Source organism: Talpa occidentalis, unplaced genomic scaffold, assembly GCF_014898055.3.
Source record: "Talpa occidentalis isolate TD23 unplaced genomic scaffold, MPIMG_talOcc4v2.1 talOcc4.2, whole genome shotgun sequence".
Classification (NCBI taxonomy): Eukaryota; Metazoa; Chordata; class Mammalia; order Eulipotyphla; family Talpidae; genus Talpa; species Talpa occidentalis.
Window position 1 is genome coordinate 46,563,349 of NW_023602073.1, and position 15,969 is coordinate 46,579,317.

General features: G+C 50.0%; 1 protein-coding gene across 1 annotated transcript; it reads right to left on the reverse strand.

The window, feature by feature from the left end:
• Nucleotides 1-404: 404 nt before the first annotated feature.
• LOC119251328 (patr class I histocompatibility antigen, A-126 alpha chain-like) lies at nt 405-15,614 on the reverse strand. The gene is made up of 5 exons (XM_054698125.1): nt 15,338-15,614; nt 14,847-15,105; nt 14,015-14,303; nt 13,793-13,910; nt 405-526 (listed from the first exon to the last, which is right to left on the reverse strand). The coding sequence occupies exons 1-5, from the start codon at nt 15,612-15,614 to the stop codon at nt 405-407; spliced, it is 1,065 nt and encodes a 354-aa protein (XP_054554100.1).
• Between the last annotated feature and the right edge of the window lie 355 nt (nt 15,615-15,969).

Consider the following 15,969-nt stretch of genomic DNA (forward strand, 5'->3'; position numbering starts at 1 on the left):
CCCACAGTGTGAGGCGCAAGGAATCTTCGGCCCCACGGTGTGAGGCCCTTTGAGCTTCGCTGCTTGCTAGTAGTTTTATCTGGCTGGGGCTACAAGGCCTCTTGCAGCAACTCCTTTTCCTGGCGATCAAAGCTGGAGCCCCCACTCCCTCTGCACCACCCCTGCCCTCAGCAGTGTGACTGTGCGCTCCAGCCCCTGCAGGACACGCTGCAGAAGCCTGCCCTGCACACAGGCTCACACATGTGGGTGTAGACAGGGCTTTGGTTCCAGCACCGGAGCTGAAGGGAGAGCTCGCTACCTCAACAAAGCTTGTGCCAGACGCAACAGCACCAGGAGATGGTGCCGGAGGATCAGACGTGGTGCACAGCTCTCAGAGGAGGCCGCAGACAGGTGAGCAGTGATGGTCAGCAGGCATGGGTGCCAGAGATGCCATTGGTACCAACAGCAAACAGCCTTCGAGAGGCCGGGCATAAGCCACCAGCAAACAGCTCCTTTAGAAACACCAGGGACAGACTGACGATGCTCTCTGCAGGCGGTGTCAGAGGCAGGGCCAGAGGGAGTTGTAGTGATCACGTCTCTGGAAAGGCCTCAAAGGTATATTGAGGTCTCGAAGTCTGCAGAGGTCTTTACAAAGATCTTTCTAGGAGTACTTACAAATCTGACCTGCAGATGGCTCAAGCTGGCTGCTGCTCTGGCTTATAAACTCTTCAAGCTTGATCAGTCCCTTTATAATCCCAGCTGTTTGGTTGGTGCCAGTTGAGCTCCAATCAGATGGGTCCATGTAGAGCTCTGAATGATCTTGTAAACCTTCAATGGTACCTGTGAAAGCTCGAATCTAACTGGTGCTTTTACAATTCTGGCACTGTATTCATAAATGAAACACCTGCTAGTGTGTCCATATCTGAAGTCAGGTAGTCCCACCCTGGAGTGCAGGCCGCTGTCACTCAGAGCACATTGGGTGGGTCCACAGGCTGCACACAGTGAGGTCCCCTCTCCCCACGGCATCAGGGATCACAGTGGGAGTGGGCTTCAGCAGGGCCAGATACTCACCTGAGCACCAAGTCATCTCTCTATCACAGCCCACCAGGTCGGTCTCCCACCTTCCACAGCACAGCCAAGGCCAAAGCTGCCAGAGCTCAGGGATGCCCACAGGCTGCACGCTGAGCTTGGGGCCTGGTACACCATGGGCATCTCTCCTCATAGCTTGTGTCAAACCTTGCTGCCAAGCAGGCCTCAGCGAAGCCGATCACACCACACTGATTGCACCAGGTTGCAGGGATCCTCATTTAATGTAGCTACTGGAAAATGGCCACTGGCCAATTCTACCCTCAGAGGGCAATCTGTCACCAGAGGACAAACCCACTGGGGCTGCTGTTCCTCTTGGGTGGCTCCTGGCAGCATGGACAGCATGTGGCCCTTAATGGGTCTGAGAGTGACTCGGCTGTGACAGGCCTGGCAAAAGCTGTGGCCACAGGAGCTATTCCCTGGGACCCTGCATCCAGGCAGATGCTGCAGGTTCCCTCTGCCAGGAGGGTCCAGTCCAGAGTTCATGACTGTCCCTCAAGGTAAGTGAGGAAGGGGAACAAATGGAGGGCAGAAGAGACAGTCAGGGTTGAGGTGACCACACCTGCCCTGGTCAGGCTACAGGAGCCTCCTCCCTGCCACGCACACTTTCACCCTCTCCAGTCTCTGCTCCCCACGGCGCCCCAGGCCTTTCTCAACATGGTCCCTCACCTGCCTTCTCTGCTCCCCACACCTGGCAGGGAGGGCTCACAGGGCCTGGCATCACCTCCACTTTCTCTCCCACCCACCTGCCTCCATCACCAGAGCAACATCAGGAGGAATTTTTAAAATTTGACTTATCAATAGTAAGATGGCCTAGGCAGATAGTGAGGCGCCCGTCACTAAGAGGACCCATTCTGGATGTTTCCAGTGGATTTGACCATATTGAGGTCTCATCCTCCTCAGCTCAGAGACCCTTCCTCACTGCAGTTGCCACAGCAGGGGACCCCTGGGTGGTCAGAACCCTGGGTCCCTGCTGTGTGACCTGGGCTGAGCTTCTGAGTCTCACTCCCACAGTCATTACTTATGCTGGGATCATGGGATCTGACAATGCACAGAGTGTCGTGGGTTAAACTGAACTATCCATGCAAATGTTTGTCTTATTTTCATTGTTGGAGTTTTCTCCATTTTTTTTGTTTGTTTGTTTGCATCATGAAAACTCAATTTCTCCCTCTCCCAGTTTTTTTTTTTTTTTGTATGTGTGTGTGATTGCACAGCATTGTTACAGCAACAACAAAAATAAGAACTTTTATAAGTAAAAATCTTACCTCCAATCCCAGCAGCAAACACCATAATGATACTTACCTTTCTGTGCTCTCCTCAGTGTGGCCATGAATACAAGGACATTCATCCTAAACTCTATAGTGGGGAGAGACTTGGGGGAACCAAGCTGTGTTTACCTGAGATCCTCTCCCTGCTGCACATGGAGGGTTACCCTGGGGAGATGGGAGAGCCCCAGAATGAGAAAGAAACAATTCACCCCCTCAAACATTACACTTTCCTCCAGGAGCTGAGATAGACCCTGCTCCATCTCTCCCTCCCTTCCTGGATTGTGGACAAAGGCTCAGCTCAGGAACTGGGTGACCTGGGCTAATCCTGCCCCTGGACCAGGCCAGCAGGGCACACACTCCTCCCTCCCCCTGTGGGACTCCAGCTCTGGTCTAGAGAGAAAGAAGCTGCAGCCATGATGCTCCCTGACCTTGAGGCCTGTGGGTTTTTGCAGTGACTCCAAAGGTTTGTGCAGTGACACACATACAAAAAAAAAAAAAACTGGGAGAGGGAGAAATTGAGTTTTCATGATGCAAAAACACAAACAAACAAAAAATGGAGAAGAATGTTGGGGACTGGGGTAGGGAGCTGTCAGGGGTGAAGGTGCCACCACATCCTAGCAGGGCCCTGGAGGGGGCATCCTGCCATTTCCTTACACCTCAAGCCAACAGTGAGTTATTTCTAAACTTCCTCCTCTTCTTCAGGTCCAATGTATTTCAGTCCTGCTCAAAACTGCTTCTCCGTGGAACTGTATTTTCTGAGGTATTGTTCTGACACTCTTTACTCTGTGTGCGATTTGATTTCATTTATTCTCGGCTTGATGTTAATTGACTTCCCATCATCTTATGTTGTGTATCCTGTCTCTCCTGTTACACACACACACGCACACACACACACACATACTCCCCTCTCCTTGGGAACCAGACCCTCACTCAGCACTGGGGTTACTCTGACCCTCTGTCTCTGGTCCCCTCAGAGCCGCCCTCTCTGCAGTGTCTCTACTCAGCGGTGTCTGAGCAACCCCAGAAGTCCCTGCACCTCCTGCCTCTGCCCTTGTGGGAAACCACCCTTCACCCTTCATGACAGTGAGGGGCAAGGCAAAGTCCTGAGGTCAGTGATGGATGAAGAGGACAAGTTACTTTTTTCCTTTTGCTTAAGACTTTTCTTTTTCCCCTCATTGTATTATTCAGTTGAGGCAACACTGGTTTACACACTTTATGTATTAGAGGCACAGGGTCACACCTCTTCAGATGTTCATTATCACTTCCCACCCACTTAAGGGCACCCATAGTCCTCCACCATAGTCCATTGGGCCCTCTTCCTATCTTGTTTCCTGTCTCACCCCCCCCCCATAGCTTCAATTCTGCAGTCATATTTCTAGATTGTTTTGGTTTAGTTTCATCTGTCCCTGCTGTGTTTCCTTATATTCCACATATGAATGAAATCATCTAGTATTTAACATTCTCCTTCAAACTATTTCACTTAGTATCATCCCGTCCATATCTATCCATGTTGTTGCAAATTCAATATTTCATCTTTTCCACAGCTCAGTAGTATTCCACTGTGTATATTCACAGTGGAATATACTTATATTCCATAAGTAATATTCCACTTGTGTCCTTTATCCCCTCATCTGCCATTGGGCACTTAGGTTGTCTCCATCGCTTGGTTATGGTAGACAGCTCTGCAGTGACCATAAGAGGTACCTATTCCTCAGAATTAGCATTTTACCTTCTTTGGATAAATACCAAGGAATGGAATGCTTGACCATGGGACAGTCTATTTTGAATATTTTGACGAACCATTAGTTGTTCTCCACAGGGGCAGGACTGTACCCATGTGATATCCATAGAAAAGAGAGGTTTCAGGTGTGCTGCCCTGCCCAAGGAACAGTGGGGCTGAGCAGGGGTGAGAAGCTGAGGAAGAGGAGAAGAAGATGTGGAGCAAGATGGGGAAAGAAGACTGGAGGAGGCAGCAGGAACAGAAAGACATGTGAAGAAGAAGCCAGGCTTGCTCCTCAGGCTTGGACTTGTGCCAGGGCGTTGGGGACATGGATAGAGACACGGGAAAGAAACAAAGACGTGGGTGAGAGGCCCAGGGGAGGCTGACAATGGCAGCTGCTATCTTGATGTGGATTTTGATTTTGCTCTTGTCCTTCCAGACTTGCCTGGCCCCTCCTGCCCCTGTCCATGGGTCTCTACCAGTAGGTGCCTTAGACTTGTGGCAGGTTTTCGGGCCTCAGTGGGCCTGCTTTGGGCCGAGCCTGTTTGGTTGGGAATTTACCCATGAGGGGGAGGGTTGCTGCAGGGGGCCTTGCTGCCCCAGCCAGGTAAGACACTGGCAAGCAGCTAAGAAAAATGGCCTCACACCCGTGGGGCCGAAGATTTCCAAAGAGCCTCACACCGTGGGGCTGAAGATTAATCTATAACCTATAAGCATCGCTTTGTTTTTTGTTCTTGGTCATAAAAAGAGAAAACCTCTCAGAAAATAATTGGGCAATACAGTATATGTATAAGAATATTATAAAGCACGTGGCATGGACAATTACCTATTAAACACGCCTATCTGATAATGGGAAAAGAGTTTGTTGTACATAAACATGCCTGACAAGCAACCCAGGACAATTGTTATAGTAAGTCCTTCTTTTGCCTTTTTTGAAAAGTTTCTTAGGAAAGTTTTTAAAGGAAGTTAATTGTGTTAAGACATTTCTAGGTAAAAATCCCTGTTAGCTGATAACCAAAAGCACCTGGTCTCTGGCTGAAGGCCATATGCATAGAAGAGTCTTTGGATGCTTAGGCTTTAGCTGATAGGGGTATAGTGGCAGCTATCCACTATTTTAGATAATTGTCTAGCTGAAATAATGAGTTTAGTGTAATGTTTTGTTTTGTTTTTTGTTTTTTAAAGATTTATTTATTTATTTATTTATACATGCACTGGGTACAGGCAGAAGCACGGAAGGGTGAGAGAATTCATCAGAGCAAGAGCGGGGAGCAGAGCAGGCAGAAGACCGAAGCACACTGCTGAGGGGAGCAGCGGGCGGCAGGAGAGGTCTGAGCGCCTTTTGGGACTTTCAACCCGGTGGCCGGGGATTCAAACTGGTCATGCAGAGGCTGCGGGCAGCTGCGCAACCCAGCGCTCAACCGCTGCACCACTGGGGAGGCCCTAAGGCTTAGTTTTTTTATCTATTAACCTTGAAGGTTGCTTCTTGCTGAGAGCACGTAGCAGCCAAAAGTCTATGGGAAAAGAATGCACTGATTGTTTCTGCTTTGCTTCTATGCATATGATGATGTCATCTCACTGCTTGCAAAAAATGAATAAAGACCTGCTGAGCCCCTCAGTGGAAGATTCTTGCACCTCATCCAGTGTCAATGTCTCCTCACTACCTCATCCCTTTCCCTCAGCCCTTAAGTTTTCGCCGACGCCGTCTCATCCTTTCAGGGACTCCTGACATGACATTTTGCCTAGGCTGGTCGTCGGCATGGGTAACTTTAATTGATTCATTTGGGAACTATTTTAACTATATTCTTTCTCTTCTCTTCACTATTGCACACTGATTGTATTAAAGTTCTTTTCTATTGAAGGTCTTACATATTAGAGTATGTTTTGTCTTTATGCAGCTGATGACAGAACCCATGTAGAGTGTGCAGGTTTGGGGTTCCAGGGAACCTCTCCTTCTGCCCACTAACAGGACCAGTCTCCATTCCCACCCACCATGTGCCAGAGTTCCTTTCCTCCACACCCTTCAATGGGTCATTGTCACAGGTTGTGAGGTGGTAACTCATTGTGGTTTTAACTGGCATTTTTCTGACAGCACATGATGATAAACTTTTATCTATGTACCTTTTGGCCACATGTATGTCTTCTTTAGAAAAGTGCCTATTTAGTGCCTCTGCCCCTGTTGTGATTTGGTTGTTTTCTTGTTTGGAGTTCTTTATTTTTTTTTTTTAAATTTTTTTTTTTTTTTTTTTAAAGAGGCATGTATTTTTTTTTTTTATTTATGATTTATTTATTTGTTTTGTTTGTTTTGTTTATACATGCACTGGGTAACAGTCAGAAGCGCGGGAGGGTGAGAGAATTCACCAGAGCCAGAGCAGGGAGCAGAGCAGGCAGAAAGGACGAAGTACACTGCTGAGGGGAGTAGCGGGCGGCAGGAGAGGTCTGCGTGCCATGTGGGACCCTCCTCCGGTGGCCGGGGAGCAGCCGGGGATCGAACCGGCGCCGCAGAGGCCGCGGGCAGCTTCGCAACCCAGCGCACACCCGCTGCGCCACCGGGGAGGCCCTGTTTTGGAGTTCTTTAAATATTAACTCTTGTTGGATATATGATGTGCAAATATTTTCTCCGACTCGATATGTCTTTTCATTTTAATGATATTTTCCTTCACTATGTAGAAGCTTTTTAGTCTGATGCAATTCCATTGGTTTCTTTTTGCTTTTGTTTCCTTGGAGCACAGAAGACATTGTGGCAGTGAAAATACTCTGCATGATGTTCGCATGATGGACACAGGTCAATATACATTTGTCCAACACCCATGACGGTAATACACGTGCCAGTCTAGTCTTAACACGTGATTTGGACATGACGTATGAAGAGTTTTATAAGTTGAGCAGTGCAGTGTAACTGACTTTTCAAAGCTTATTTCATGCACATACCAGGACATTTACATCACACTCAAGGGTACGTAAGTTAAGTCAGTCTTTCCCTTCTATCCCCCAACACCCCAGGCAGCAGTATCTGCTTAAACCAGTTAGTGATTTATCATTTCTCTTTTCCAAAAAAATGTGTATCTATGCTGAGCCTCCCCTGGTAGTGCAGGCAGTTGAACGCTGCACTGTGGAGTTGTCCGCAGCCTCTGCAGCGCCAGTTCAATCCCTGCCAGCCAGCGAGGATCCCACATAGTGTGGCAGACCGCTCCTGTCGCGCCCGCTGCTCCCTCAGCAGTGCATTTCGTCAGTCTGCCTGTTCTGTTTCCTGCTCTGTCTCTGGTGAATCCTCTCACCCTCCACGAATCTGGCCTGTACCCCGGTTCCTGTATAAATGAATAAATAAATCTAAAAAAAATGTACATCTATGCTTCTGTGTGGACACTAGTGTTTGTTTTCCTGTCAGTACAGGACACAGAGTGGGGGAAACATTTGCGTATCATGAATCTGATAAAGGACTGTATCTAGGATTTACAAAATAACACTTAAAACTCAATGAGCAAAAAGAACAACCCAATTTTAAAAAGGACAAAAAACAGTGTTGTAAATGAATGGTGCCTCATTTGAAAAATGTACAAAAGACTTTAACAGACACATCACCAAGAAGAGATACAGACGACAAGGAAGAACAGAACAGATGCTCAGCATCACAGGGCACTAGGGAAAGACAAAAAGAACAACAGTGACGCCATTACACCTAGGAGAGGCTGAAAAATGCAAACCCTGCACAGGTGCTGCCCAGGATGTGGACACAGGAGCCTCTTCACTGCCAGCAAGAGTGCAAAATGGTCGGTCACTGTGGAAGATCTTTGACAGTTTCTTTGAAAAACCAGAAAACCTGACATACACCCAGTGATCACTGCCCAGCTCGTTACCAACCCTGCATCATGCAAATGTTTATAGCATAACACCCGTAAGAGTGAGCTACACATAGTGCTTCCTTCCAAAGAAATAGCATTTAAATAAATGGAACAAAAAGAAGTTTGGCAGGAAGAAATCTGGGAAACACTGCCTTAGCCTGGTATTGAAGGTTAACACCATCAGTGATCAGCCAGGTGGACATGATGAGCACTGAATGGACAATGGCCTGCACCCCTGGGGTCTGCTTCTCCAAACCCACAGTCCCACTCAAAAAACAAAAACAACAACAAAAGAAACTTAAATTGAGGTACTATGTTCCTGAGCAGTGCTCTTTGATGGAGGCTAAGAAAAAAAACTAAGTTCCCTGGTGGCTCCAGGGGTTAAGACGCCACCTATGAAGCTATACTCAGCCTCTGCCAGCACAAGTTCGATCCCTGGCCAGAGAGCTACCCACATGGCGCAGCAGACCTCTCCTGACCTCTGCTGCTCCCCTCAGCAGTGTATTTCAGTCAACCTGCCTGTTCTGCACCCCTCTCTGTGAATCATCTCTCCCCACACACACACCTCTAGCCTGTGCCCCAGTTATATCTTATATGCATAAATAAATAAATCCTTAAAAAAACAAGAGTAGAAAAATTAGGGTGAGGGGTCACATACCAGAAACTGTAGGTGGGGTAGAAGTGATTAACACAGTTATTAAACCAACTATAGAAATGAAAAATGCTTGGGGCCAACTGCTACAGCAATTATCAGACACTAAGACGTATTACAGACCAGAGCTGGGATACACAGATGGAGCCACTGCAGAGAATCACTGGTCCTGACAAATCAGCCTAGGCACACCATAGAAGTCATTCATTAAAGACAGATAACAATTGCACAAAGGAATGAACCCTCCCAACTAGAACACTACCTCAGTGCCCTTTTTGTCCTGGGAGAGGACAGCTCTGCTCCCAAGGCTGCCACCTGGGGCCTGCAGGCTTTTCCTAACACACTGCCCTCTCCAGGGGCAGCTCCTTCTGCCTGCTGTGTCTGCAACAAGCATCTCCTTCTTTCCTTTTGTGTGTGTGGGGGTTGGGCAGAGTGTGGGGTGCCTACACGCACACCACTGAAAGGAGACTTTGGTGAAACTCTTCAAAGCGGTGACCCAAGAACCCCCATCTGTGAACCCACGACCTCCCCAAAACATCACTCCTCACCAAAGTCAATGTTTCAAAAATGACGAAAGTCTGAGAAACTGCCATCCAGGCAAACTGGATGGGATTATGGAGCATAAAATGGACATTAGCAAAAACTAATGAAAGCGTGGTGTTTAGTAATTATGTAAACGTTGCTTCATTAGTTGTAAAGAAAAAAAAACAAGTTTACTCATGTAGGATGTTAACAAAATAGAAATGCTGTGGGATAAAGACCTGTACTTCCTTTGCAACTTTTCTGTAAGTCTCACAGTAGTCTTTAAAAGTTACTTTTTTAAAAGATTTATTTATTTTATGCATACAAAAACTGGGTACAGACCAGAGGTGTGGGGTGTGAGAGGATTCACCAGAGACAGAGTGGGAACAGAACAGGCAGATTGACTGAAGTACACTGCTGGGGGAGCAGCAGGTGAGTCAGGGAGGTCTGCTGAGCCATGTGGGTATCCCCCTGGCTGGGGATCATACTTGTGCTGCAGTGGCTGCAGACTGCTTCATAGGCTGCGTTGTAGCCCTGTGCCACCAGGAGGCCCCCCAACTCTGAGAATTCTTTTGAATTCTTTGTGTGCATTAGTCTTTTCCAGACTCCAGAACAGCGCGCCAGCACCCCCGTGTGGCCACAGGGCTGAGCACAGGAGACCAGAGCTGCCCTTTCCCCTGCTCAGCCAGGCAACCCCCCCCTTCCCCCCCCGCCCCCCCGCAGCTCCCTGGGCTCCAGCGGCAGGACAGGGTTCCGCACACAAGGGGGCGCCCAAGTATGTGTCAGTTTATCCTTACTTTTAGTCTCCAGTGATCTCCAGGACATAACAACTGGTTCCTAGGTTCTGGGCAAATCCCCAAATACATAGGCTGCCTCAATCTTTTGGGATGGAAACTTAGATCCCAGGGTCCCTGTTAATTTGTTTCTGCTTCTGCTTCCAAGGACGAAAGCCCCTCCTCCTGGGAATCACCTTACATACTCCATCCTTTGGAGGAGGGAAGGGCCTGGATAGCCCCAGGGCACTGGCTAGGAAGATAGGGAGACTCCTGGAAAAGAAAGCAGAGGATGGAAATGGGGACTTTAGGAGACAGAGGTGGAAGGGGTGCAGTGGGGAGCCAGAGAGGACCAGGCAGGGAAGGGGCAGCATTGGGGACACTGTGGGGAAAGGTCTGTGTGGGTGACACGGGGCTCTCACTGGGGGCTGGGAGTGTCTCTGTCTCACCTGGTGGGATGCAGCAGTGCTGGCCTGTAACTGCCCAGGGAACCACATACATTGGGGCCTGAAGGAGAGGACATGTAACAGGGTGGTCCCAAGGGGAGGATCCAGTTTCCCTGTCCCACCCAAGGGGGTGGAGCTGAGCAGGGAGAAGCAGCTGGAGAGGAGACTGGAGAAGGAAGGAAGCAGGATGATCAGGAGACCTGGAAGAGACACATGGAGCCGAGAGACACGTGAAGACTTGCACTTACTTCTTGGCCTTGGACTGGTGGCACAGATGTGGGTGAGAGACCCGTGGGAGGTTACAATGGCAGCTTCTATCTTGATTTTGCTCTTTCCTTCCAGACTTGTCAGCCTCGTCCACTCCTTTTCCCCAGGTCCCTGCCAGGAGGTGCTTTAGGTGGCAGGCATTCAGGCCCTGCTTGGGGCAACCCTGTTGGTTGAACATTTACCCACAAGGGATGGTGACTTTGAATGTTGATTTGGAAATTTTATTCTTTCCTTTTTCTTTGTTGCACACTAATTGTATTAAAATTCCTTTCATTAAAGGTCTTACATGTTTTGTCTTGATGCAGCAGATGGCAGAGTATGGGGGAGATAGATGGATAAGGGGAGTCCTTAACCCCTCCTTACCCAGAACAAACCCCTCATTTCCCCAATGCTGGGTGTCAGGAGATTCAGGGGCCAAGAGGAGGGCAGAGCAAGGCCTGAACCACCCTGGAGGACCAGCCCCGCGGGCTGATTCTGGGGGTCCAGGGCCCCACTCCCTGCAGGCAAGTCACAGCCAGCCCCCCTCACAGCTCCAGGCCACTGACAGCCCCTCTGTGCCATGACCCTGCAGACACCGCTCTAGGATAGCGTGAAGAAAAAGAAATGAACAACAAAATTAAGTGGAATCTAAAAAAGGTAGAAATAATTTTTTCAAATCATGTTTATTTATTTTTTTTAAAGATTTATTTATCTATTTATACAAGCACTGGGTACAGTCAGAAGCGTGGGAGGGTGAGAGAATTCACCAGATCCAGAGCGGAGAGCAGAGCAGGCAGACTGATGAAGTACACTGCTGAGGGGAGCAGTGGGCAGCAGGAGAGGCAGCGTGCCATGTGGACCCTCGCCCGGCAGCGGGGATCGAACCAGAGCTGCAGAGCTGCGGCGGCTTCACAACCCACGCTCAACCACTGCGCCACCGGGGAGGCCTAAATCATGTTTATTTTGAAAGACACTTCAAGGGACATGGAATCTTTGTCTGACGCTCATTGTTATCATGGTCTTGACTGTCACGGAGTTACTCTGGCGCACCTGTTTTTGTGAGAAACAGTCACTGATCAGTTTATTGCCTTAATTTATTAGTGGATTGTACAAAAATCACTGCCTGCTTTGTACCTAAAACAAAGATCTGGCATCTGGCTATGCATTCCACCCACCAGGACAACTCTTGCCTGGCCTCCCTCCTTGGGACGGGTTGAACTAAAACCAGGGAACCAAAAATGTTCTGGCAGTTTCCCAGAGAAATCAGAAGGCACTCAGAGAGGTGGAGAGAGAGAGATTTAATTGTCACACCAGTGGGCTCAGTGGGATCGCTCCCCGAAGTGCTGAGCATCCAGAACAAGAATGGCAAGGCTTTACACAGTTTGTAAGAGAAACTTGCTACCCCATCCATCATAGCATAAGCATTCTTCATTGTTCAGGAAAGGGTTCAAGGTAGTCATGGCTATGACCACGGACAAGCCTTGTGGTACACCCAGCAAGTTCTCTACTTCAGCAAGCAGCAGAATCAAAGCGGTAGACTCCCCCATGCAGCAGATTGGGAAGGCAACAGAAACTAAGCATCAGACTCCCCTAGCAGTAGGCTTGGGAAAAGTCATGCTTCAGGTTATCATTGTGCTTTAAATCAGGGGATCGTGAATGGATCAAGAAGGTGTGGTCCACATATACAGTGGGACACTACTCTGTTATAAAAAAACATAAACTCATGCCATTTAGGAAATATGGATGGGGTAGGAAGGGATACTAAGCTTGATAAGTCAGAAGAAAAAAATAAATATCAGATGGTTTCCCTTATATATGGGATATACAGAAATGAAACAAAGGGTCAGAATAAAGACAAAACTTGCAGCCTGATCCTAGATCTGAGGCCTACAGAAGGGGAAGAGAGAGAGATGGTTCCAAACAGGGAGGGAAGAGCACAAGGGACTGTAGTGATGGATCATGGTTCTATGGTGGTGAGAGAACTATAAGGACTACACCTGAGAGAGAGAAATCAAATACGGTACAAAAATAACAATGATGCAAGAGAACAAATGAATAAATTTACTAAAATTTTTTTTTTCAATTTTTTTTTTAAAGAGGCATGTTTATTTATTGTTTGTTTGTTTGTTTTGTTTATACATGCACTGGGCACAGTCAGAAGTGCGGAGGGTGAGAGAACTCACCAGAGCCAGAGCGGGAGGCAGAACAGGCAGAAGGACCGAGGTACACTGCTGAGGGGAGCAGCGGGCGGCAGGAGAGGTCTTGCGCGCCATGTGGGACCCTCCTCCGGCGGCCGGGGAGCAGCGGGGATCGAAACGGCGCCGCAGGGCCGCGGGCAGCTTCGCAACCCAGCGCTCAACCGCTGCGCCACTGGGGAGGCCAAATTTAATAAAAATTTTGATATCACTCACTGAAAGCTAGAAAACAAATTAAATAAAGCAGAGGATCCTGAAGTTACAAAATGGGGGGAGAGAAATCCTATAACATTCAGTCCCACACAAGGCAGAGCGCTCATTCTATGATGGAAAATAACATTGAAGAAAATCAGGTGAATTACATTAACTGATAACATTCTCAACAGTCCACTGCATCCTAAGACTGTCCCACTCACAGCTGCCCACAGCCTGGGCCCATCCTTGGGGTGTCCAAGGCAGTGAGAGACATCCCAGAGTCCTGGGTCCTGTTGCTGCCTGAGGAAGCATAGAAGAGACCTGGTCAATGCTCAGAGTGAGACCCTCAGAGGAAACTGATGAGGGCGATTCTCCCTAGAGTTCCCTCTATGCTGTCCTCAGGGGCCCAGGATCCAACCCCTGATCCACACTTACCTGCAGCCTGACTGTAGCTGACTGCATGTGCCCCTGTGGAAGAAACATCATGTGAGACAAGGGAGGAGTCAGGTGACAAGTCTTAAAGGAATCCCCAAGTCTGGGTCACAGGGAAGTTTTTGGAACAGAGACTGAAGACCCAGGTCAGGTCTGGGATATATGAAGAATGGATATGAAAGGGAATTGGAGTCTTTCCTTAGCAGGGTCCTTCCCCTATGACATTTACTGGGAAAGCAGATCTCCATCACCACATTTATAAGGTGAACAATTGGTGATTCATTTTCATAAGTGCTTTACAAAAGAGTGAGTGTTCCTAATCAGCTCCAGACTGGGCAACACATGTGTGTGGATCATACTCCCTACTAAGCAGGAAGGGCAAGTTCTCATTGGGACATGAAAGCCCCCAGTGAACAAGACCCCCCACTCCCTTCCCTACCTGAGTGCGTATTCCTCCACCACACAGCTGCAGCCACCGCAGCTCCAGTGAGCACAGCTCCAAGGAGAACCAGGCCAACAAAGATGCCCGCAGTGGGACGGAGGACTGAGAGGGGGCACTGGAAGGGAAAGAAGGTGAGACCCTGAGCCCCAAGCCCACCCTGACCCTCTGAATGTCTCCAAAAGGGCTCCTGATTCCTCTGAGCAGAGGCCCAGTGCCCACATCCCCTTCCTTACCCCAAGTCAGGACTGCAGGCTCCAACAGCCCCTCATGCTGCACATGGCACGTGTATCTCTGCTCCTCTCCATAAGGCACCACCACAGCCACCCACTTCTGGAAGGTTCCATCCCCTCCAGGCCTGGTCTCCACCAGCTCCGTGGCCTGGGTCTGGTTCTCCCCATCATGCTGCCAGGTCAGGGTGATGTCCGCAGGGTAGAAATCCAGGGCCCAGCACTTCAGGGTGACCTTCTGGTCAGAGTTGGGGTGGTGGGTCATTTGTGTTTTGGGGGATCTGAAGAGAATGGTCAAAAATTAACACTTTGGGTTTCCTTGTGGATACTGAAGCAGCCTCATTGACCATCTCAGAATGGACATGACAATTGGTTTGGAGGGAGGAAGCACAAACCCAGAAATCAGCCTTCTCTGGGGACTCTGTGGGTCTCTAAGGAGAACACAGACTTTTGCGCCTGACCTGGGTGGAGGGTGCATGACACAGAAAGGCAGGAGTCAGATCCAGAAATGTTCTCAGACCAAAAACAAGACCTTGAAAGAGAAAATCATGGTTCCCAGGATGGCTGCCGGGTCACAAGGATCCAGGGAAAAGTTATTTCAGGATGGCTTCCCTCCCTCAGGAGAGACTGGATTCCTTAACCTTCCAGAAAAGTGGTGTTTCTGGGCGAGTCTCTCTCTAGCACAGAACATGAAACCCAGGGGACTCTCCCTCTCTGCCCAGAAAGCAGGTGCTGTTCTTCCCATTATTCCATGTTCCCTGTGGGGCGCCAGGAGAGGGGAGGTCCGAGGCCTCGTGGCCCCTCTTACCTGTGCGCTGCAGCACCTCCTTCCCCATCGCAGGAGTCTGCGGAGCCACAGGAAGCACCTGCCCTGTATACTGTTCCTGACGCTCTCGGCCCTCCCCTGTGCCTTCCACTCGCACTGGGTGATCTGAGCCACCAGGTCCGCGGGGATCCAGGAGCGCAGGTCCTCGCTCAGGGAGATGAAATCCGCGCCGTCGTAGGCGAACTTTTCATACCCGCCGAGGAGGCTCAGGTCTGGCCCCGCTTCACAGCCACACATGCTCTGGAGGGTGTGAGACCCTGAGCCCCACCCCTGTGGTCAGCTCGGAGGTCACCCCGAGGTCACCCCTAACCCTCACCCTGAATAACCCTAAACTGAAATGAAAGGCCGGCAGGACAGTCCCTTCCCGGGGGAGGGTCCTGGCAGATCCACCAGCCTCGAGGGGTTAGCGGACCCTAAGACCCGGAACAACCCGGCCTTACGGTGGGAATGGGGGGTGACCTGACCCTGGCCCCGCTCCGCGAAGCTCACCGTCCTCGCTCTGGTTGTAGCGGCCGCGCAGGTCCCTCAGGAGCGCTTCGAACCACAGCACGTTTCCTTTGGATCGGACTCTCCTTGTCCAGGTCCTCCTGCCCCACCTGCCCCGCCCAGGGCGCCCGCAGCTCCACACTCTGGCCCGGAGAGTCGCTGTAAAACCGTCCAACCTGGGTGTCATCCACGTAGCCCACGGCGATGCGGCGGGGCTCTCCGTTGCCTTTACCATTACCACGCCATTGCCTTTGCTGTTGCTGTTGCTGTTGCTGGACATCGGGTGTAGAAAAGCCTCAGGGAGTGGGAACCTGGGGGCGGGAGGGGAGACCCGGGCTGACCCTCCTCTCAGCGCGGGCCCAGGGCCCAGGGAGATGGGCCTGGAGGGGAGACAGGGGCGGGCCGTGAGAGTGAAAAGGGGGTGGGCCAAGAAGGGTCCAGACTCAGGGGCCCAGAGCACTCAGGGGAGGCGGGAGGGACAGAAGGGGCCAGAACACAAGTGGCCTGAAGGGGAACAAGAGGTTGGGGGAGATGAGCCTTTCCTGGGGTCCTGCATCCGCAGGGGGCTCCTTGCTCCTCCCTCCTGGAGCAACAGTGTCCAGCTGGACACGCACTCACCTGCCCGGGTCTCCATC